Here is a 24,883-nt window from a genome sequence, read left to right on the forward strand (position 1 = left end):
TGCTGCCACGTCCAAGCGATAATGCCGTGAGAAGGTATGAGCCGACGCCCAAGTCTGAGAAGCCCTTCTTCTTCAGCCGCTTCCGCTCAAGAGCCAGGTCGTAAGACCAAAGGGGGAGGGATCCTCCATCACCACGGGACCCTGATGTAAGAGGCCCCGCTCCACTGGAATCCGGATCAGATCCGCATACCAAGGGCATCTGGGCCAGTCCGGCCTGTTTGTGCACCTCTGCAACATGAGCCACAGCTCTAGAGGAACTCCTAACCTCCACTCCATAAAGCGGGGGAGAGTCGCGCTGTGCATCCAAAATGGCGTCTGGCGCATCACTCCGCGAAGGAGCCGCGTGGGAAGTATGGCGCTTAAACTTCGCCATCTTCTTACCGCCGCCCAACTCAAAGGCGGCCATACCAGAGGCCGTCCGAGCTGCATAGGCGGCCGACATCGGAAGGGCGGACATCGAGGGATGGGCGACTAAGGCGGGAAAGGCCGCCGACGCCCCAGCGGAGGAAAAACCGGCTAAATCAGCAAAGTCCGGAAGGGCGCCCAAAAAAGGCTTTTCTGCTTTCAATCCCCGCGCCTCCCCACTAGCCGCGCAATCGCGGTCCGGGGAGCGCTTTTTCGCGCCCTTACCATTCGACGCCATGATCTACGAGGGAAACGTTCGGGGAACCCCCTGCCCGCTAGGAAAAGGTAAAATTACCTGCTTCTTGCTCCGAGCTGCAACGAATTGTGTCCCAGTGAGCAGCTGCAAGTAAGATCTTTTCTGCTTCAAGATTGTTATGTTTTTTTTTTTTTAACGGAGCCAGCGGGAGGGGGGAGAAAAGGAGGGACCTTGCACCACCAGGTTTGCACTTGCTCACGAAGAGCCCTCAACCCCAGGTACTCAACAAAGTCTAAGTAAATAGGCGTGGAGACCAAGCCAGAGCTGCTGCGTGTGACCACACACATGCTAGATAGAGAGAATACTGAGGATTTCCTGGTAGCACATGACCACATATAGAGAGGCAAAGATTGCTCTCTATCTCCACCTGCTGGTAGATGGACACAACCCACCAGTCTATGGATTGATCTGCTTGATGATATGGAAACAGATGTTAAATCATCATCGATCACCCAACCTGTATGCCTGCATAAATAACAATGTTTTAAGCTCTTTTTTGAATTCCTTGAAATCCATAATAATCCTTATTCGCAATGGTAACTTATTCCAATAAGCTGGACCAGCAATATAAAAAATCTTACTGCTATACTTATCATAGCATATGACATGATGAGATGGGATATCCAGTAATTTCTGAGTTACTGATATCAATTCTCGATTTGGCTGATATATATGGAGCCTCGTTGCTAATATCTCTGATACTTGTCATGTTACAATCTTAAAAATCAAACAAGCAACTTTAAATTGGACCCTATACTTAATAGCTAGCCAGTACAATCTTTTGAATAGTGGCGTAATATGCTCAAACCTAGTAATACCAGTCAAAACCTTGGCCACTGAGTTCTGTGTTGTTTGCATAGCTTTAATCTGAGTCCTGTGAAGCCCCCAGTAACAGTACATTTGCATAGTCAATGCATGGGATAATTAAACTCTGTATAACCATTCTAAAATTTTGTGGTTTCAATAAATTCTTCAATCTTCTTACCAGTCGTAATTTAAAATAGACATCTCTAATAATCTTAAGTACATGTATTTTCATTGTCAAACCATCATCAAACATCTCACCTAGATCTGTCACTTTTCAAACAATAGGAATTGATTCATTACCATACTGTTGGATTGTTAATAACAGAATCTGAGGCTAGTTAATATTTAATTTCAGACTATTTGCAGACATCCAACAGTTAATAGATTGCATTATTAACTTTAATCTGGCCAATGTGTCTCCGACACTTTTTTTCCAATGGAATCACAAATTGTATATCGTCTGCATATAGTCTGAATTGTACACCAAAACAATTAAGCAACCGGCAAAGAGGTATTAAAAAAAATATTTAAAACAGCAGAAAGATAGGATCCTTGTGGGACACCTGTTACTAATGACCTATACTCAGACACATCCTTACCCTGAATAACACAAAAATCTCTATGTCCTGAAAAAGATTCAAACCATTTCAGTATTGTACCACGTATTCCAGTAGCTTGCAATCTGTTTATCAAAATAGCATGATTTAATGGTATTGAATGCAGCTGAAACATCCAAAATAACCAATAGAAAGCATTGATTATTCCTAAAACCTGTACATATCACATCAAACTGAGACTTTGTTGTTGTCAATGTATCATGAAATGAACAAAAACCAAACTGTTTAGGATCCAGAATGTTATGTAAATCCAAAAAATACACTAATTGCTCATACACTGGTCTCTCCATTAACGTCACCATAACTGGCAAGGAGGAGATAAGTCTATAATTCTCCACAGAGGTCAAGTTAACATTCTTATTCTTCAACAATGGTCTCGCATCAGCTTTTTTTTTTAAAATCTGGTACTATTCCTACTTCTAAGCACATCTTAATAATTTTGGTAAACACAGGGATAGTAATCTCCTTAAGTCCTTTTAGCACAGATGGCTGACAAATATTTTTACAAAAACTATTGTTTACCTTAGGAAAGGCACACTCAATCATTTCTTGGGAGACCCAGTTTTTGTAAATAATTCACTCATTCTTCCTCTTATAGTACTCCCAGAAATTGTTACATGTCTGTATCCTCATGTACCAGCTGATCTGTTGAGCATTTAAGCATGCTACTCTGCAATGCCCTGCCTATCATGTAGCCACATAGTTTCCCACTATTGTTACTAAGTCTATATAACTGGTATTTATAATAAACATAAAAGGCAATTCTGTAAGTGGGCCAGTGCGGATATGTGTTATTTTATAAGACATCATGTAAGTGCCAAGCTGCATAATGGCAAGAGGGCGTACACATGAGCAGAGCATGTGAGGGGCATGGACATGTCTCTAAAATACACACACAACTTATAAAAGAAGTTAACACACATTGCAGGATGTATTTAGGTATGCCCATTTATGCCTGCCATTGACCAGGCATAAATGGTCATGCTTAAATTTAGGCATGCCAGTGTGGGTTTATGCTAATATTCTATAACAGAATTTGGGTGCCCACATGCAGTTTCAGAATAGGCACTCCCTGCACATCATTGGGTGCCTAAATGGAGGAACCCTGTTAAAGAATTGCCCCATAGACATTTGCATCCTCTGATGAAGGAACATGTTTTAATGCTGCTTGTGTGGGCAACAGCTGAGTCCTGGACTCCTTTGTAGAATGCTTCTCATACTGTTCTTTCTCTCCTAATCTGTCTTTCCAGTCTCACAAGGCTGCCACGGGAGGTCCCACTGGCCATTTTGGAATTAGAACCAGCACAACCAGGAGCAATCTCCAGTCGTTCCTGCTTATGCTTGTTCCAATCCCAAAATGGCTACCGGGACCTCCTACGGCAGTTTCACAAGGTTGCTGTGAGGAGTCCTGGCATCCATTTTGGCTGAGGAACCAATGGGGGAAGAGCAACTGGAAATCACTCTTACCTGTAAGAGACCACTAGACCACCAGGAGATTTAAAACATAGGCCCGTGCGGCCTGAGGGGGGGGTGCCACTAGACCACTTGCACATTTAAAAGTAGGCCTGGGGGGGGGGGGGGTTTAGGTGGTGGAAGGGCACAGGGACTGTGACAAGGATGGTGGTTGTTTCATTTTCGGATGAAACTGAACTGCAAATTTCAGCTGCTGATTTGGTTTCGGTCAAAACCGAGAACCCCGGTTTAGGTCAGCCTCTGCTTTTATTATATCCAATCTTGCTTGGCCACCCATAGGATCGAAGTTTTTCTGTATACTGTAAAATACCTTAAAACCTCTGATCATAATCATTGGGAGCATGTTACAAATAAGCAATAGCTTTTCCTCTAACATCCCGTGAACCATGGTGTCCCTTGAGATCAACAGTTGTCTTTTAGAGAATCTATTCCTCTCTGAAATAATATAGCCAGCCTCAGTTTTTTTTTTAGTCCCTGACAACACCCCTACTACTTATGCCCACTATCTTTTCAATTTTGCATGCTCTTTGTTACTTAGTTGGGTTTCCTGGAGCATGGTTATGCCTTTAGACCCCTTTTAATATCTTTTGGCACTTAATTGGAGGTGATATGTCCACAGCATTCCAAAATGTACATCAAATGACTTTCATTAGGTTGGTGTCATGGATGCTGACCTCCAACTTAATATTTGTATTTTATCATTCCTTCCATCCAGCATCTGTCTTCGTTCTTTCTCTGCCATCCAGTGTCTGCCCTCTCTGCTGTCCCCTCCATCCAATGTCTGCCCTCTCTCCCTGCCCCTTCCATGCACATCTGCCCTCTATCTCTGCCCCTTCCATCCACCATCTGCCCCTGTCTGACTCCCAGCTCTTATTAGGACTGAAAATTAAGTATTATATCTCTGTAAAGAAATATAAAGTCCTCCTCTGCGGGTGGGGAAAGACATTTTGGGTGATTCCAGGCACTTGCTGCACTGTGGAACAGTGGAATCCATCCATGGAAAAGGGCAATTAAGCAGCGAACCACTGTGAACTTCCTCACAAAGGGAAATAAATGCTAAATATAAGCAAATTTTACAGTTCACATACAATTATGCTGTATTAGAGGAAAACAAAAAGGACTAACAAGCAGCCATTCAGACCAGTGGATCCGTTGAAACAAACTCTGCACCTACCTAGGACCCAAGCCCATTACGAAAGAGTAAGATTAACTGAATGCACCAACCTAATGTTTAGCTTTACAGATCAAGAGGGTGCTAATTGCTTGTATGTATTTTTCTGAAGGGTTTGGAGAGCCACAGGCTTGAGTTTTGTTTTTGCTCCGGTTACCGATTTCAACTGCACAGTGCAAAACTATTCTTTTACCCAGCTGCTCTTAAACAGGCGGCTCAGACCCTCGAAACAGCACAGCGGCTGTTTGTTTACCTGACCTTTACACAGCGGCAGCTCTTTCACATCAGCGACCCCTTTTAGAATAACAGTTAATATATGGTGGTTAATTAAAGCAGTACAAACACTGCTTTAGATCTGTCCCTGCCTGGAAGCCCTTCTCTCTCCTACAACTTTCCACCTACACAGGAACAAGAAGTTGAAGGAGAAAGAAAGGCTTCTCAGGCAGGTCTAAAGCAGCGTGTGTAGTGCTTTCTCGCTGACACTATCGGCGGATCGGGGGATTGGAAGGCTGGGGGGGCCGATACCTGGTGGTTGGTGCTGCGATGCTGGAAGGAGAGAAGAGCTGCTCTTTCCTGTCCACTGCAGTGCTAAAGGCTGGCTGTGCACTGATTGGAGGAGCAGGGAAAACTGGGTGGGCCCAAGCTGAGATTGGGTGGGCCTGGGCCCACCCAGGCCCACCCGTAGCTACGCCCCTGGATCAGATCATACCTTGAAAGTTTACTTCTAAGCTCTGTAATTGATTGAGGGAATTAAGTGAGGCTGCAGTTGCACAGGAGGGTCCGCACATGTTCAGAAAACCCTTCTAGGTCTGAGAAAGCGGTTTTGTGTTGGCACAGTCAGTATCACCCACTTGCATGTCTCATTTATCCTGCTGCCTACAGAAATCTCCCATGACAGGTATGCATCTTCACTTTTCAGGAGTACACCACTCCTTTATATACTAGCAGTCTACTTGTTCCCAGTTACGTTACCAGAATATGGTTGAAAATGCCACAACAGGTGGGAAACTCCCACATATGTGCTGTATAGGCCTTTTCAGAAAGCTCTAGAATGACTGAACTACTGTCTTATTTTGCCCCAGGGACAAAATAAGTACCTATATTATATGTAAACCACTTTGATTGTAACCACAGAAAGGTTGGTATATCAATCCATCCCTCTTCCTTTCCATTTCTACAGAGAACACCTGTTACAGGTAGGCAACTTTACTTTGTCTTAGGAGTGAACTTGAGCTATTGCAATATTTTGTTTTCTTCTCATAACATTCTTTGCTTCATTTCAGCTTGGAGAATATATTCCAGTTTCTGGGGAGGGGCTGGTAAGAAAAAATTATTTTCTTTGAGTTACGTTTATCTCTACTTCTAAATTAAATCTATTGTAATTTCAGATTAAAGATCAGTTGGCCTGTTTCTTAGCACTCTTTCGTCCTCTTAAGTCTTATTCCTAGATCTCTTTTACTTTTGTTCCAATATACTGTAGTTAAATTCTTTTATAGAGCTAAAGGTATGTACCTGGTTTGGATAAGCCCTTTAAAACACCATCCAAGCCCACTGTTCAGCATGTAATCAGTGATGTTTGCAGAAAGCCATGATAATGCTGTATTTCTTGACTCTTCATGGTCTGTTCATAATTTGTCTGAATATTTAATGCCTGCCTAGGATTTTGATGCACATCCACTCTTCAGCTGTGCATACTATGTTTTACATGCTTCTCTACTTGCATGGTGATTTCATTCTTAGATTCCTATTTGTAGGTTGAACTTTCAAAATTGTTACACTGTTTCCTCGAAATTCTATAAATGGTGCTCAAAGTTAGGCATGTAATTGGGTGTTCAGTTCTAGAATTGGGCCAGTTACATGTATAACATAATTAACTAATTGGCACTAAAATGATAATAAATACTGGCACTAATTGGCACTAATTTAATGTTGCACAAATAAGTACATAAGTAATGCCATACTGGGAAAAGACCAAAGGTCCATCGAGCCCAGCATCCTGTCCCCGACAGCAGCCAATCCAGGTCAAGGGCTCCAGGTCAGGAGCACCTGGCAAGCTACCCAAACGTACAAACATTTTATACAAGTTATTCCGGAAATTGTGGATTTTTCCCAAGTCCGTTTAGTAGCGGTCTATGGACTTGTCCTTTAGAAAAACATCCAACCCCTTTTTAATCTCTGCCAAGCTAACCGCCTTCACTATGTTCTCCGGCAACGAATTCCAGAGTTTAATTATGCGTTGGGTGAAGAAGCATTTTCTCCTATTTGTTTTAAATTTACTACACTATAGTTGCATCGCATACCCCCTAGTCCTATTATTTTTAGAAAGCATGAACAGACGCTTCACATCCACCTGTTCCACTCCACTCATTATTTTATATACCTCTATCATGTCTCCCCTCAGCCATCTCTTCTCCAAGCTGAAAAGCTCTAGCCTCCTTAGTCTTTCCTCATAGGGAAGTCATCCCATCCACGCTATCATTTTTGTCGCTCTTCGCTGCACCTTTTCCAGTTCTACTATATCTTTCTTGAGATGCGGCGACCAGAATTGAACACAATACTCAAGGTGCGGTCGCACCATGGAGCGATACAACAGCATTATAACATCCTCACATCTGTTCTCCATACCTTTCCTAATAATACCCAACATTCTATTCGCTTTCCTAGCCACAGCAGCACACTGAGCAGAAGGTTTCAGTGTATTATCAACCACGACACCCAGATCCCTTTCTTGCTCCGTAACTCCTAACGTAGAACCTTGCATGACGTAGCTATAATTTGGGTTCTTTTTTCCCACATGCATCACCTTGCACTTGTTCACATTAAACGCCATCTGCCATTTAGCCGCCCAGTCTCCCAGTCTCGTAAGGTCCTTCTGTAATTTTTCACAATCCTCTCGCTAGTTAACAACTTTGAATAACTTTGTGTCATCAGCAAATTTAATTACCTCGCTGGTTACTCCCATCTCTAAATCATTTATAAATATATTAAAAAGTAGCAGTCCTAGCACTGACCCATGAGGAACCCCACTAACTACCCTTCTCCATTGTGAATACTGCCCATGTAACCCCACTCTGTTTCCTATCCTTCAACCAGTTTTTAATCCACAATAGGACATTTCCTCCTATCCCATGACCCTTCAATATTCTCTGTAGCCTTTCTTGAGGTACCTTATCAAACGCCTTTTGAAAATCCAGATACACAATATCAGCCGGCTCCCCTTTGTCCACATGTTTGTTTACTCCTTCAAAGAATTGAAGTAAATTGGTCAGGCAAGATTTCCCCACACTAAAGCCGTGCTGACTTGGTCTCAGTAATCCATGTCCTTGGATGTGCTCTGTAATTTTGTTTTTAATAATAGCCTCTACCATTTTCCCCGGCACCGACGTCAGACTCACCGGTCTATAATTTCCTGGATCTCCCCTGGAACCTTTTTTAAAAATCAGCGTTACATTGACCACCCTCCAATCTTCCAGTACCATGCCTGATTTTAAGGATAAATTGCATATCACTAACAGAAGCTCCGCAAGCTCATTTTTCAGTTCTATCAGTACTCTAGGATGTATACCATCCGATCCAGGAGATTTGCTACTCTTCAGTTTGCCGAACTGCCCCATTACGTCCTCCAGGTTTACTGTGAATTCAGTAAGTTTCTCTGACTCGTCCGCTTGAAATACCATTTCCGACACCGGTATCCCACCCAAATCTTCCTCGGTGAAGACTGAAGCAAAGAAATTCATTCAATCTCTCTGCTACGTCTTTGTCATCCTTGATCGCCCCTTTTACCCCTCAGTCGTCCAGCGGCCCAACTGATTCTCTTGCCGGCTTCCTGCTTTTAATATACCGAAAAAAAATTTTCGTAATTCCTCTTGGCATTCTTTATCTGTATTCTGTAAACAGTGTGCCTAACTTCTTACAAATGCAAAGGAGGCATTAACATGAGAGGTGAGTCAGGGTCATTTCAACTATTCTTGCATGCACTTTATAGAATAGTAGCATTTTCATGGCCAACTGCCACATTTAGGCGCCATCATTTATTCCAGCCATAGACATGGCATAATTGCCTAAAGCTTGGCATGTAACTGCAGACCTATGCTAGTATTCTACAACAGATTTACCATGCAACTCTGCTGTTACAGCTTAGCACTGTTTTTTTGTGCCTGACTTTTAAAAAGCTATATTGAATTTACGCCTTATTGTCTTAGGAATGATATAAATCAGAATGAAAGTAAAATCTAAATGATTTTTGTTTTATTTTGTCGACTGAATTTTTAAGACTTCCCAGTAAATTATCTGTTCTCATTTTGCATCACAAGGGTAATGAAGTGGCAGTGGAACAGCCTCCAATTATTCAGTTTCCTGGCAGCTCATCTAGCGATATCCAGTCTGCACAAGAGAGCTTTAAAGCCTCTCATCAAGAGTATACAAACAGTTACTCCACATCTCAACCATGGCAGGAAGACCACTATCGGTTTCAACCTGAGCAGACACATTCAAGGTCTGAAAATTCTCCTGGGAAACAGGGGAACCTCCCCTCTGCCATTCACATTCACCAAGAATTCCAGCCTGCGGTGAGCACAATGATCTTTTACCTGTGCATGTTGTTCAGATTTAGGGCTAGGTTTACTAAAAGGCATTACAGCATGCTAGCATATATTAATACACATTACTTACTGTAATGGGAACTATTTACTATTAATGCGTGTTAATGATATTAATACATGTCAACCCAACATACAATGATCCCAGCAGAAATGCACTTTATAAATAATATTGTCACTATATCTCCTGAAATGCACGTGTACTTTTTTTTCTGTAAAGTTTTTTTGGACCATCAATATATATATTTATTTATTTGTTACATTTGTATCCCACATTTTCCCACCTATTTGCAGGTTCAATGTGGCTTACATAGTACCGGAGAGGCGTTCGCCGACTTCGGTATGAACAAATACAAAGTGATGTTGTGGTAGAATAAGATTCATGTGAAACAGACACATAGGGAATCATAGAGCGGAAGAGTTATGTTATGCCATTACGTGCTTTGGTTTCGTTGTGTTGCAGAGTTCAGGCATTTAAGTTGGTTCGGTAGGGTATGCCTTTTTAAACAGGTTAGTTTTTAGTGATTTCCAGAAGTTTAGGTGGTTGTACGTTGTTTTCACGCCTTTTGGTAATGCATTCCACAGTTGTGTGCTCAAGTGGGAAAAACTGGATGCATAAGTTGAATTGTATTTAAGTCCTTTGCAGCTTGGGTAGTGGAGATTTAGGTATGTTCGTGTTGATCCGGATGTGTTTCTGGTTGGTAGGTCTATGAGGTCTGTCATGTATCCCGGGGCTTCGCTGTAGATAATTTTGTGAACCATGGTGTAGATTTTGAAAGCAATATGTTCTTTGATTGGGAACCAGTGCAGTTTTTCATGTAGGGGTCTTGCGCTTTCAAATCGCGTTTTGCCAACTATAAGCCTGGCTGCCATGTTTTGAGCGGTCTGAAGTTTCTTTAAGATCTGTTCTTTACATCCCGCAGTAATCTACGTGGCTTAGTACCATTGATTGTATCAAGTTGTGAAATTTTTCCCTGGGCAAAATTATTTTCATCCATAGCACCTACTCTGTTTAATTCATACACCTGTTAAGCTTCCAATAAGTGTAAAATATACTATTCTTCGCCCTTTGCATGATACCTAGCAGGGCTTTTAACATGTTATTTGAAGGCTTCCTCTAAGGTATCAGATCTTCTCCCTATTAGTGGTAATGCGGACCAGGGTTAGATAATAAAGTCTTCCATCGCTTTTTGGAATTCATCAGTTATGATGTGACAGAAGTTTGTGTTGGGAGCAGATGGCTGTTTGAAACCTCTGAATCATTTAGGTGACAGAAAAGTGTGTCTAATTCAATATACTTATGCATATAGGCTGCGTACTTATTATGGGCCCTGAGAATTTTATAATCTGTTTGAAATTTCAGAGAGGATCGATTATCAATTTTTACATTGCACAAACGTATTACAATTACTCCCTCAACAAGGCTTGTCAACAACTGTTAAGATGGCGTGAAGATTTACATCGGTCATCAGCTACAGTGAAATGATTTCCAATGCTTACTAAATTCCCACACACTTACTATAAATGCAGACTATAGGGAGCGTCAATTTCATATCATATAGTAGGGCTTTCCGCTATGGCAATCAGAATGCATGTCCCAGAAAACAACAAGACAGGCGATCCGCAAATTCCAATGTGGAAATAAAAAGAGCAAATCAATGGTAGGTACACATAAACTTTATTCATTGAGTAACAAACAGTGTATTGCCCGACACAGGCCGTGTTTCACCCACAAAGGCTGCGTCAGGGGCTATACTGTGGCATGACTGGCAGAAAAACCAGTGTGAGAGAACCAGCATAAACGCTATAATGATGATAAAGTCAGTAGTCCGTCTCATGGAGCAACAACAGCACGCAAGCGCACACCTCAATAACGCGTTTTCTCACACTGGTGCCGATGACACTCGTCTTCTGATTGCACCTTGTACTGAGGAAAAGCTTACGCACCATTTTGTTTGGTTTTTCTGCCCGTGAAGCCCACAGTATAGCCCCTGACTCAGCCCTTTTGGGTGAAACACAGCCTGTGTCGGGCAATACACTGTTTGTTACTCAACAAATAAAGTTTATGTGTACCTACCATTGATCTGCTCTTTTTATTTCCAAATCAGAATGCATGTTCCATTTCTTCAGTGCAATCTATGCCCATTCGTCATCGGTCCTGATAATTTTCTTCAAACAATTTTCTACATTTCTTTACTGTATTCAGAATCATGAAAACTTAAGTTTCTTCACAATAATACTTAGCTTTTGCTGCAAACAATCCTGATCAGTTGCCGACATGTCCAAGTTTCGCATACTTCTTCAGGGTAGTGGTCCAATTAGCATTCCTCCAGCATAACATGTCATAGATGCTTCATGAGCATTCCCAGGATTTCATCACGGAGTTATAGAATACTTCCATTTCTGCGCCTGACAGTAGTTAGGTGCATCTAATTAAATGGACAATGTTCTTCTCTGCAGGGATCAAAATCCAATAACATCAAATGATCCCAGCAAAAATGTACTTAATATAAATCTTATTGTCACTATACCTCCTGAAATATATATATACTACTTCAGGGTAGTGGTCCGATTAGCCTTGGCTGCTGTGATGTTATGCTGGAGGAATGCTAATCGTACCACTACCCTCAAGGAGTATATATACATTTCAGGAGAAATAGTAACAATAAGATATTAAGTACATTTTTGCAGGCATCATTTGATGATATTGGATTTTTATCTCTGCAGAGAAAAGCACTGTCCATTTAATTAGATGCACCTAACTACTATCAGGTACGTAAATGGAAGAATTCTGTAACTCTGCATCTAAATCCTGGGAATGCCCATGAAGCATGTATGACCAGCCAAAGCTGCTGTGATGTTATGCTGGAGGAGGAATGCTAATCGGACCACTATCCTGAAAAAGTATGCGAAACTTGGCCATTTTGGTAGCTGGTCCGGATTGTTAGCACCAAAAGCAAATTATTATTGTGAAGACTTAAGCTTTCATAATTTTGAATACAGTAAAGAAATGCAGAAAATTGAAGAAAATTATCAAGACTGATGAGGAATTGACATAGATTGTATTGAAGAAATGGAACATGCTTTCTAATTGCCATATCGATTGATGGTGCAAAAAAACATACAAAAAAAAGTATATATGCATTTCAAGAGATATAGTGACGATAATATTTATAAAGTGCATTTCTGCTGGGATCATTTCATGTTAGTAGTTAACTACTGTCAGGCGCAGAAATGGAAGTATTCTATAACTTCACGCCTAAATTCTGAGAATGCCCATGAACTCTCCCTTGTCCACACTCCCTTTGGAGTTGCATGCAAGATGAATTGGGTGTACAGGTTATAGAATAGGGGTGCAGAGCAGATGCATAACAAGTAATTAGTGCCAGTTAGCACTTGTTATGGCCAATTATTGAAATAGCCAATTTAGCCAATTACTTTATGTGCTTATTTGCAATCCACACTAAAATTGTAAACCTAACTTTGGGCAACCTATATAGAATTTGGAGATATGTGTATAAGTACATGTCATCTTGTTACCATAAATGTTTATATGTGTGTATTTGGCCATACAGCTAAGTAAGACCCATTTTCCACTTCTTAAGCATGCTTTATACATGGAAATGATTTGTAAAATTACCCTTTAATAGTCCAACCCCCCCCCCCCCCCCCCCCCCCCGCCAATTTATAAAATTTAAAACAGGCATAAATTATGATCCTTATCAAAATAGAAAGGAAAGGTCCCCAAGGGATAATTTGGAGAAAGGCATAGAAAGTGCAACCTATATCCCTCCCTGATGAGTCTAGGGATCAATTTTCGATCTAACCTGCCATGAAGAGGGTTGGCTTCCCTCTCACTGAATCCTGGATGGCTGTCACACTTCTCTATTAGGAGTCAAAATATTTATTTTGACTGTGATATAAAATTTTATATTTCATTATTCCCCAATAAAATTGGTTCGATGCAGATGACAATCCAAAACGCTAGAACAAAACCCTAGGAAAATACAATAATTTAAATGATAACAAATCAAGGGCTCCTTTTACAAAGCTATGCTACCAATTCTGGCACGGCAAATGTGACGAAGCCCCATAGGAATTGAATAGGCTTCATCTCATTTGACACACCGGAATCGCTAGTGCGGTTTTATAAAAGATTTGTTGATCTCAGTCTCTCTTGTTGACATGGGTGAGATTATGACTGAGAAGCATCTTGTTTTATGATAACAGAATCTACTAGGTAGATGGATGGAAGCTCCTTCATTGCAGTGGATATTGTCAGTTGTGTGAAGCGGTGATCCTCGATGTATATAGTTTCCTTTACCTTGCTGCCAAAAAAAGCATCAACCAGCCTGTCATTTACATCTTCTCTTAGACCTGAAACCCTAAGCTAAGCCATTCTTTGGCTTGAAAGCTGTAGTTTATATTCGTAATTGGAAAAAAAATTAATTTCTATAATTAGCATGATGATGATGTAAAAATTTGATTTTATTTGTGATGTAATTGGAGTTCTAAAAGAGGTGGTCATATTGTTTTTGGGTGGCCATCCTCCACATTTTCTGGCTTTTGTTGATTCATGTAAAAATCGTGCTACACAAAAATTAATTTTTGTAAGTGAATTAAAATACTGTCTCCAAAGATGTACCGATAAGTATCCTTTACCTATCTCTATTATAAACATAAAACTTTTCTCACTATGTTATATCTGATTCCTCCTACAGCTGCACCTCATTGCTCTAAATACCCCTCTTAATGGCAGTATGCACTCCATTCGTGGTGTGGACTTCCAATGTTTTGAGCAGGCCAGAAGAGCTGGCCTGAAGGGCACTTTCCGAGCTTTTCTATCATCCCGGCTACAGGATCTTTATAGTATTGTTCGTCGAGCAGACAGAAATTCTGTGCCCATTGTGAACCTCAGGGTACGTTTCATGTACTTTACTATTGTCTTTGTATATTTATCATGTATTCTAGTATATCTCTTATAGCTTATTGTTCTGTTGTACAGTGTTTATCATATATCAGCTCAAGCAATTAGAAAAACCTTAAGAAAGTAGAAAGAAGAAGGGATAGAAATGTTTTTTATATGGGGTATATAAAGCAGGCCTATTTTGTTCAAGAATTTAATTTTGGAAGGTTCTCCCCCCGTGATATAGCTAGGAGTGAATAAGTCCTAGGCATAGAAGTTAAGATCCCCCCCCCCCCCCCCAGTCCTGGAAGCATATCAGTATTTAATGCTGTCGATCTCCCTGAGATCAATGCTGATTGGACAGGACACTGTAAGGAGTCAAATCTGTTTCTTTTTGTGCCTTTTGATCTGTAAATATGGTGATTATCTTTTGAATATCCAGTTTTCTAACATGCTTATTGTCATTTTGAAGGATGGGCAGGCCAACTTAGGTGCTCCTGTGACATGGTGCTCCTCAGGTAGTTTTTTCTGGAGGTCTTCTCTGTCACTTCCATTGTTACAGCTGTAGTCAAAAATAAACAGACATTCAATTAAATCTCAGTAAAACCTGACCTGCGGACAGGGCGCAGTTTGCTATGATAAATTTGGCTTTTCAAGCAGGTCTTTAAATCATTCTCTTGTAATGGGGGTTTACCAGGGGCTTTCTGTCCTACTTTGTTAGATAAATTTGTTCCTCCTTTGGTTTCCTATATTCCAGTTTCCTTATAGATCCTGTTACTTGTATGTGTTTTGGTTCAGTATATCTAGGTTTTACTTTGTCGTGCTATACTTCCCCTCCTTTTATTGCCTTTATGTCTTTGCATTGTATTCCATTTGACCTTCTGATATTTTGTAAACCACCTTAATATCTCTCGAGGATTTGGCAGTGTACAAATGTTCAAATAAGTAAAATACGATGATCTCCTGTTTCGATGATTGTTTTTTCATTAGTGATCTGAATGAGATTAATTGTCCTGAAAGAGTGTCTTAACTGGTCACTATCACATATTCCTTTACTAGAATTTCTCGAGCTGAAATCAGTTGCTAATTTCAGGGTTGATGGCTGCAGAGCATTAATTGTATAAACTACCGCTTTCATTCCAGTAAATGTATGCTTGATTTCAGAGATTGCTATGTCCAGTACTGCAAAGAACACATTCACTCTGAATTGGTACTCTGCCAATGTTCTGCTTTGATCTTTACATAGGTCATCTGGAAACCTCTTCACCTTTGTTAAACACTGGTCTTGAAATTCTTGTAATACATCCCAAGACTGGGCCATTTCTACAGCACTATAATGCATGTTGTTGTATTGGTTTCTCATCTCTTAAAATTATTATAAAAGGTCTCAAGAAGCACTAACTTCTGTAACAGTAAGGGAAAATGTACAGTATATGGCTGTATATATTTTTCCCCTTGCTGTTCCTAACAGTGTATCAGTGTTTGTATCTAGCTGGCGGCTGGCAGTCTTCTTTTCTGCCAGCTAATAAGAGTAATTGGTTGGTGGCTTTGTTTTGGGGAGGGGGTTAGCCATCTGCAGACCTAGAATATCTAGGCTGCACTTCTGACGTACTGTTGCACTTGTTCTAGTGCATGAGGTACTCAGATCTTCTGACACCAGATCTTGCTAGAGGATTAGAGCAGTTTCTGGTAGTTTCTGTAAGGGAGCCTAGAAGCAGGGAGGAGTTGGAACTTCTGAAGGGGTATTGCTAGTGACAGTAGTATACTTCCCTGAAGATTTAGACTCTGACTTTGCCACCAAAATTTGTCTTTGGAACCTTTTTCTACACATACCAATATTTTATTTATTTATTTTTTTTGTTACATTTGTACCCCGCACTTTCCCACTCATGGCAGGCTCAATGCGGTAGGCAATGGAGGGTTAAGTGACTTGCTCAGAGTCACAAGGAGCTGCCTGTGCCGGGAATCGAACTCAGTTCCTCAGTTCCCCAGGACCAAAGTCCACCACCCTAACCACTAGGCCACTCCTCCACTTCAATACCTGCAGCTGGCCCTGATGAGAGAGAAAAGAGAGAATCAGCCTGTCTATACCCAACCAGTTAGACATTAGCAGCACATGCAAGAGCAATAATTCAGAGGCTGGGGCAAGTTACAGGTCCAAAATCTGGCCCCGGCTTGCTATAGTGAGGTGTGGGGACCCTTCTTACCCCATAGAATTTCAAGTGAAAGGAATAAGGGGGATCTCGGGACATTCAGCCTTACCACCCAGGTGGTAATGTTCTAGTTTATTTTAAGTTACTTCATAGTGTAGTCTGATGCCTTGCTGCCCAACCCTCCAGTCTTAAGGTTGGCCCTGGCCCTGGTTCCACCAAATAAATTCTTTATGTGCTCCTTCTCTCACCATCTTGGGCAGTGACTAGGCAGCTGCCTAACTCACATATACAACAAGTGGCTTACAGTTTGCTTAGGTTAGTTTGTGGTCATTGCAGCAAATCTGCAATTAATTTTAAATTAATGAAAATGCTTTTAAAACAGAGAATAGTAAAGTTTTTAGAATCCAATGGATTACAGGACCCACGGCAATATGGTTTCAGTAGATGCAGGTCTTGTCAGACAAATCTGATTAATTTCTTTGACTGGGTGATCAGAGAGTTGGATTGAGGAAGAGTGCTTAGATATGGTATATTTAGTTTTTTGCAAAGCCTGTGACACTGTTACACATAGACGACTAATAAACTGAGTGCTCTCGGTATGGCCCTGAAGTGACTGTGGGTTGGGAGCTCATTGAGTGGAAGGTGACAGAGGGTATGGGTTGGGAGCTGGTTGAGTAGAAGGCAACAGAGGGTAGTGGTAAATGGAGCTCATTCTGAGGAAAAGGATATTACCAGTGGTGTGCTGCAAGGTTCAGTTCTTGGGCTGATTCTTTTTAACATTTTTGTAAGCGATATTGCTGAATGGCTGTCTGGTAAGGTATGGCTCTTTGCAGATGATACCAAAATCTGCAATAGGATAGACACTCCTGATGGTGTGGATAACATGAAGAAGGACTTAGTGAAGCTAGAGGAATGGTCTGGAATTTGACAGCTAAGATTTAATGCTAAAAAAAAAACGCAGGGTCATGCATTTGGGCTGCAAAAACCTGATGGAATGGTACAGTTTTAGGGGTGAAGAACTTGTGCATAAAAGAGGAGTGGGACTTGGTTGTGATTGTGTGTAGTAATCTTAAGGTGGCCAAACAGAAAAGGTGATGATGAAAGCAAGAAGGATGCTTGGGTGCATAGGGAGAGGAATGGCCAGTAGGGAAAAGGAGGTGATGATGCCCTTGTATAAGACCTCATTTAGAATATTATGTACAGTTCCGGAGATCGCACCTTTAAAAAGATGTAAACAGGATAGAGTTGGTCCAGAAGGTGGCTACTAAAATGGTCAGTGGTCTTTGTTATAAAGTATATGTGGACAGACTTAAAAATCTCAATATGTATACTTTGGAAGAAAGGCGGGAGTGGGAGATATGATAGATGCATTTAAATACCTATGCAACATAAATGCACAGGAGATGAGTCTCTTTCAGTTGAAAGGAAGCTCTGGAACAAGGGAGCAGAGGATGAAGGTGAAAGAGAATAAATTCAGAAGTAACCTGAGGAAATACTTCTTCATTAGAAAGGGTGGTGAATTTGTGAAACAGCCTCCCAGTGGAAGTGGTGGAGAAGAAAATAGTATCTGAATTCAAGAGACTTAGACCCTAGAAAACAGCAAGGCAGATGATCCACAAAATCCAGAACGAAAGCAGATCAGTAGAAGATATATCACCAAAAAGCAGTAGGGCACAGAAAATTGTCCATCACCAAAAGCATTTATTCACCACAGAAACAGAACACATTAAAAGCCTAATTTGGCCATGTTTCGCCCACTTCTGGGTTGCGTCAGGGACTAGTTAATAACTGTTAATAAATTAGTAAAATTATAAAAACATACAAATAATTCAAACTAATGACAGTAGCACTTAAGAGACTTCCTTACATATATATACAGAATGTTAAAAACTATATATCCATTGTGGTCTGGTAGGAACTGCCTGTAGACTGAGAAGGTGTGAGTTCAAAGTCTTAGCCCAAGAGGACTAAGGACAGCCAACAAACTCCGGGCATTGAGCCCCCAGGTGCAGGCGGCCAGTGGGACTTGTCTACCACCAGGGAAGGAAAGTCAAGTAGAGACATACAGGTCGGACAGATCACCAGAGGGCAGGCCAGAAAGAGAAAGGCGCGAAGCACAGCACGCAAGAACTCGGTCACAGAAGTAGGAACTCACAATAGAGAAGCTCCAGTCACAGAAGCAGGAACTCACAGTAGAGAAGCTCCAGTCACAGAAGCAGGAACTCACAGTAGAGAAGCTCCAGTCTCAGAAGCAGGAACTCACAGTAGAGAAGCTCCAGTCTCAGAAGCAGGCACTCACAGTAGAGAAGCTCCGGCCTCAGAAGCAGGCACTCACAGTAGGTAGGCTCCGGCCTCAGAAGCAGGCACTCACAGTAGAGAGGCTCCAGCCTCAGAAGCAGGCACTCACAGTAGAGAGGCTCAGGTCTCAGAAGCAGGAAGTCACAGTAGAGAGGCTCCGGTCTCAGAAGCAGGAACACTGGAACAGCTCAGCAGGAGAACAAACGGGGTATTATCTGATTGTCTTGAAAGGCTACGGACCCGAGGACAATTCATGAGAGCCAGGTAATTTGGTCCATGCGCCAATTCTACTTTGCGAATTTCACACACATTTCCCTAGGAAACCTGGACCCCAACGCTGACTCCGGAAAAGAGTCTTTAGGAGGGGGATACTGTCGCGCCCCTCACCTGGAAGCACTTCGGGGGGGGGGGGGCGTCCGGCGGTGGATGGAAACTTCGTGTTCCCACGCCTAGAGGTGTGATGTGGTACAACTCCCGCGGCGCGTCTCGGGGGTGGGCCTCCGCCTTTCGTGCATCCTGATGTTGGTGCCGTTCCCCACACCCGCGCTTCCTGATGTTTCAGTGTGTCCCTTTAATTTCTGGTTGCTCGGAGCACTTGAGGCTTTGGCAACGCTCCGCATTTAGGAGGATTGTGTCTTTCCATTGACTTTTGTCAGTGTTCTCCTGCTGAGCTGTTCCAGTGTTCCTGCTTCTGAGACCAGAGCCTCTCTACTGTGACTTCCTGCTTCTGAGACCAGAGCCTCTCTACTGTGACTTCCTGCTTCTGAGACCGGAGCCTCTCTACTGTCTACTGTCATTGGTTTTAATTATTATTGTATGTTTTTATGGTTTTAGTAATTTGTGTTTATGTATTTATTAACAGTTATTAACTAGCCCCTGACATAGCCCAGAAGTGGGCGAAACAGGGCTGACAGTCTTTTAATGTGTTCTATTTATGTGGTGAATAAATGCTTCTGGTGATGGACAATTTTCTGTGCCCTGCTGCTTTTAGGTGATAGATATCTTCTACTTTCATTCAAGAGTGCTCTGGACAAGTACACAAGATCTCTAAGGGTGTGATAGGGGGAGTAGATGGCATGGATGGGCAGATTGCATAGGTCATATGATCTTTATCTGCCTACATTTTTCTATGTTTGTTTCTATGAAATGCTGTTGATAGGCTCCAACATTTTCATGAACAGTACAACCAGAAAGGCAAAGTGGAGCTTTTTCATTTGAGATTTCAGAGCTCTAGTTTCTGGTATCTCATCCTTCTTGCCTAGGAGAGTTATTGCAGTGAGCACCTTATAGATATCTCTGAAGCAGAAGCAAATGGACACAAGATACTCATATCGTGATGAACATCTTGTTACACACAATGCCTTCAGCATAATTTTGGACTGAGATGTCATACATAGGGAGAGTAAATGCCATTGTTTAATACTGTGTGCAAAGAAGTTGTAGAAATGTTCTACAACCCCAAAGACATTTTTCACTTCTCAGACAGATGATAAAGCAACTTGCAGGACTAAATTGAGATTGTGGGCAGCTCAATATACATATATAGCTCTGGTTGTTGGTTTACAATTCTAGCTTGGACACCAGTATACAAGCCAGTCATATTTTGTGGTTTTGAGGTGTCCAGTCTATTACTTTCAATAGTGTTCACAGTGTTGTGCATTAAACCAGCAGTGGACTAATCTTCCACTTGCAGAAAGCCCAAAAAGGACACATTGAGCTTTATGCTCAGATACTCACCCATTGATATCAGTCTCAGCAGATACATAGCAGACCACTTGATTGAGTTGATCCTTCTTATTAATATCTGAATGTGGGTCCCTTTTTAGTGCAGAAAAATCTTAAGAGGCAGAGGTAATATTTTGTGAATTTTTTTTGTTCGTGGTCTTGTTCCTAATCACCCTCCTGATTACTGTCTCCTTACAGTGTTTCTGAAAAAAAAATGTTCTGGAGTTTTGCAGCCTTTACTTCCTGCTCTCTTCTTATATTTTGCTTCTATGCCCCTCTAAAGTTTTGACTTCAAGTGACCAGATGGATTTGTCATTTTAAACTGCATGACTGGCTCTTCTCAGTTCAGATATTTGAACTTTACCTCTGAACAGGAAGTATATACCCAAATCTCGACCAGGCCAGGGGCAAAAAGATGTTCTTCTGTAGCTCCACAGAACAGGAGAATACATATTCAAAACCCTACTATCAGGATCTGGGCAGAGATTTTTCTTTTCTGCAAATCCACAGAACGGGGTACATATTCAAGCCCCTACCACCAGGATTAGGGTAAAGGAAATTTTTTTCTAAGGACCTATAAAACAGAAACACCACTGTACTCTGTTTTAGAAGTATTTACATCAATTTACTTGCCACAGAGGTCAGACTAACCAGCCTGTAGGTCCCAGTCTGCTCCTTACTTATGCTTTTATGGTGAGAGACCACATCCACCCTTCTCTAGATCTCCGGGATTACTTCAGAATCTTAAAAAGCATTGAAAAGGTCAAAAGAGCCACCAAAACTCTCCTAATGTCCTTCAATACTTACAGATGTAGCCCATCCAGCCCCATTGCTTTGTCTACCTTTAGTTTGTGCAGCGCTGCGTACGCTTTGTAGCGCTATAGAAATGCTAAATAGTAGTAGTAGTAGTAGTTTATCTAGCTCCTCATAAACAGTCTTCTGAAATCATTCAAAATCTATCACACTTCTGTTTCTATTTACATTTGTGTTGTGCAGTCGTACTCCCAACTCTTCCTCTGTGATCGCAGATCAGAAATACTTGTTAATCAATTCTGCTTTATCCTTATCACTTCTACATATTCCTCCCTTCACCCTTTAGCCTTACAATGCCATTTCTGCACTTCCTCCTAATTACTATCATATCTCTAAAAGTCTTATTCCTCTATTTTACCGTATTGGCTATTTTTCCTTCCATTTTCAATTTTGCTTTCCTTACTACTTTACTAGTTTTTCTTGGCCTTTCTAGGTATTGTTTCCTGTCTTCCTCTTTCTACAATCTCTTGTATTTTATGAAGGCTAATCTCTTTTTTCCTTCCTTTTCAGCTGCTTCTTTTGAGAACTAAAACAAACTTCTTTTCTTCTTACTTTTATTTACTTTTCTAACAGAGCCCGCGAAACTGGACAGACCACTGATATAGGGAGGTAAAAAGACTCACTTTCACTCCTATCCAGCAAACCCAGGCAACAGCCATAGGCTTATACACTTTATATGATAGAATTGGATGACGGCTGCTGAGGAGTGGAGGTAGAGGATAACCAAGTTGGCTTCACAGCCAACAATGACCAGATAGACTCACTTCCACTTGGACGACTTTACCTGGTCGTGTTTTTCTTTTATTTATTTTATTTATTTATTGCATTTGTATCCCACATTATCCCACCTATTTGCAGGCTCAATGTGGCTTACATAGTTTTGTTAACACAGTTAATCCTGGATGTCAGGTACAGTTATTATTGTGCAGAGATTAATTAAGGGAAGAAAGTAGAGAGAAGAAGGAAGGAATTTATTAGGTATAGTAGAAGGTGGGTTTTCAGAAGTGGATTAGTGAGGTTCTGGGTTTTCATTGTAGGCTTTGTTGAAGAAATATGTCTTGAGGGATTTGCGAAAGATAGTTGTTTCGTTGATTGTTTTCAGGTTTCTAGGTAGTACGTTCCATAACTTCGTGCTCATGTAAGAGAAGGTGGTAGCATGCATCAGCTTGTATTTTAGTCCTTTGCAGCTGGGGAAGTGCAGGTTGAGAAATTTGCGAGATGATTTTGTGGCATTTCTGGGAGGTAGGTCCATGAGGTTTAGCATGTAGATTGGGGCATCTGCGTGGATGATTTTGTGTACCATCGTACAGATCTTGAATGCAATATGTTACTTAAGTGGGAGCCAGTGAAGTTTCTCTCTTAAGGGTTTTGCATTTTCATATTTAGTTTTTCCAAATATGAGTCTGGCAGCAGTATTCTGGGCAGTTTGGAGTTTCTTGATGTTCTGCTCTTTGCAGCCTGCGTACAGTGCATTGCAGTAATCAAGATGACTTATTACCATTGACTGTACCAGGGTACGGAATATGTATCTTGGGAAGAAAGGTTTTACTCTTTTGAGTTTCCACATGGAATGGAACATCTTTTTCGTCATGTTTTTCACGTGGGTATCGAGAGTAAGGTTTCGATCAATGGTGACTCCTAGGATTTTCAAGTTTTGAGAAACAGGCAGAGAACAGTATGGTGTGGTTATGGTGGAGAAGTTTTTTGTGTTATGTTGTGAGGTGAGAACAAGACATTGTGTTTTTTCTGCATTAAGTTTCAGCTGGAATGCATCTGCCCAGGTGTGCATTATTTGGAGGCTTTGGTTGATCTCGTTGGTGATTTCATTTAGATCGTGTCTGAATGGGATGTAGATCGTGACGTCATCTGCATATATGTAGGGGTTGAGGTTTTGATTGGCTAGAAGTTTAGCCAAAGGTATCATCATCAGGTTGAATAAGGTTGGTGAGAGGAGGGATCCTTGGGGTACTCCACATTCAGGTGTCCATGGGGGTGATCTGTCCACGTTCGTTGTTACTTGATATGATCTCGTGGTCAGGCATCCTTTGAACCATTTGAGAACTGTGCCTCCTATTCCGAAGTATTCTAGTATATGTAATAGTATTTCATGGTCAACCATGTCAAAGGCACTGGACATGTCGAATTGTAAGAGGAGTATGTTGTTGCCCTTTGCTTGTTTAAATGAATTCATTGCAGACACTAGAACAATTTCGGTGCTGTGATTTGACCGAAATCCTGATTGAGACTCATGGAGAATTGAATGTTTATTTAGGTATTCAGTAAGTTGTTTCGTTACTATGCCTTCCATGAGTTTGGTTATGAGTGGGATAGATGCTACTGGTCGATAGTTGGTAGGTCCATTGTGCTTTTTTTAGCATCTTTCGGTAGCGGAGTAAGTAGGATATTTCCTTTGTCTGTGGGAAAGAGCCCATTTTGAAGTCTGTGATTTACGTGGTTCATGATGTCTATTTTGAATTGTTTGGGTGCTGATCTTATTAGACTGTTAGGGCAGATGTCTAATTGACATTGCGATTTGGCATATTTTCCGAGCCAATGTGAGATTTCATTTGATGAAAGTGTGTCGAAGTTGGTCCATGATCGATCTGCTGGGTATTCCCCGGGTTTTGGGTCAAGGATATTTGTGTAATTTGTTTTATTGGTGGGTATCATGAGTCGGAGCTTTATAATTTTTTCCTTGAAGTAATTTGCAAGATTGGTTGCTGGTGGGGTATCTGTGTTGTAAGAGGTGACCATAGTAGTATTTAGGAGGTGGTTTACAAGTGTGATGAGTTTGTGTGTGTCCTTGTAGTTTGGCCCTATTTTGGTTTTGTAATATGTCATTTTAGTTTGTCTGATAGTGTATTTGTATTTTCTTTGTAGTTGTTTCCAGTCTTTAGTGCGTTTTCGTTTTTTTCTTGTTCCATGCTCTTTCTAATCTTCTGACCTGTGTTTTTAATTCTTTCAATTCTTCGTTAAACCATGGAATTGAGTTCTTTCTGTGTGAGATTCTGGTTTGAAGTGGTGCTATATTGTCTAATATTGTTCTGCATCTGTTCTCCCATTCTTGAAGAAATTGGGGTGAGTCTGTAGGTGTTGTCCATTCGTCGGTATATAGTTGTTGCCAGAATATTAGTGGGTCTATTTTGCCTCTCGTAGTGTAGGTTTGTTGTTTTTGTTTTTGTTGTATCTTTTTTGTTCTCCAGTGAAGGGAAAGGTTTGTACTGTAATGGTCGGACCATGGCTTGGCTGTCCATTTTGTGTCTATTAGTGTGAGGTTTGATTCTGATGAGAATTTGTGGGTGATGATGTCTAGTATATGTCCTTTGTTATGGGTGGGTTGTGTGTTTGGCCAGTGGAGCTCCCATAGTTGGAAGAAGTCTTTGCATTCGTGTACATTGCTTGAATTAGTATCTTCAAGGTGGAGGTTGATGTCTCCTGTTATGAGAAGGTTCTGGGCGGAAACACAAGTATTCGATATGAAATCCACGAAGTGCGATTGTGAATCTTGCCAATTGCCCGGGGGTCTGTAAAATAAGATTAGGTTCAGGTGATCACGTAAGTTGGAGTGGTTGATTCTGATTGAGGCTGTTTCGAGTTGGGGAAGAATAGATTCTGCTATTGTGACTGTGAATTGAGATTTATAGATTATTGCTATGCCTTC

At 41.2% G+C, this 24,883-nt stretch overlaps 1 protein-coding gene across 1 annotated transcript in view; it reads left to right on the forward strand.

Moving 5' to 3' along the window:
• Positions 1-24,883, forward strand: part of COL18A1 (collagen type XVIII alpha 1 chain) — a 782,170-nt gene that overhangs the window by 726,473 nt on the left and 30,814 nt on the right. The window contains exons 27-29 of the mRNA XM_030210084.1: positions 6,013-6,048; positions 9,043-9,297; positions 14,049-14,246. Of these exons, the coding sequence (XP_030065944.1) occupies positions 6,013-6,048; positions 9,043-9,297; positions 14,049-14,246 (489 nt within the window). The remainder of the gene's footprint in view (positions 1-6,012; positions 6,049-9,042; positions 9,298-14,048; positions 14,247-24,883) is intronic.

Source organism: Microcaecilia unicolor, chromosome 7, assembly GCF_901765095.1.
Source record: "Microcaecilia unicolor chromosome 7, aMicUni1.1, whole genome shotgun sequence".
In the NCBI taxonomy this organism is placed as follows: Eukaryota; Metazoa; Chordata; class Amphibia; order Gymnophiona; family Siphonopidae; genus Microcaecilia; species Microcaecilia unicolor.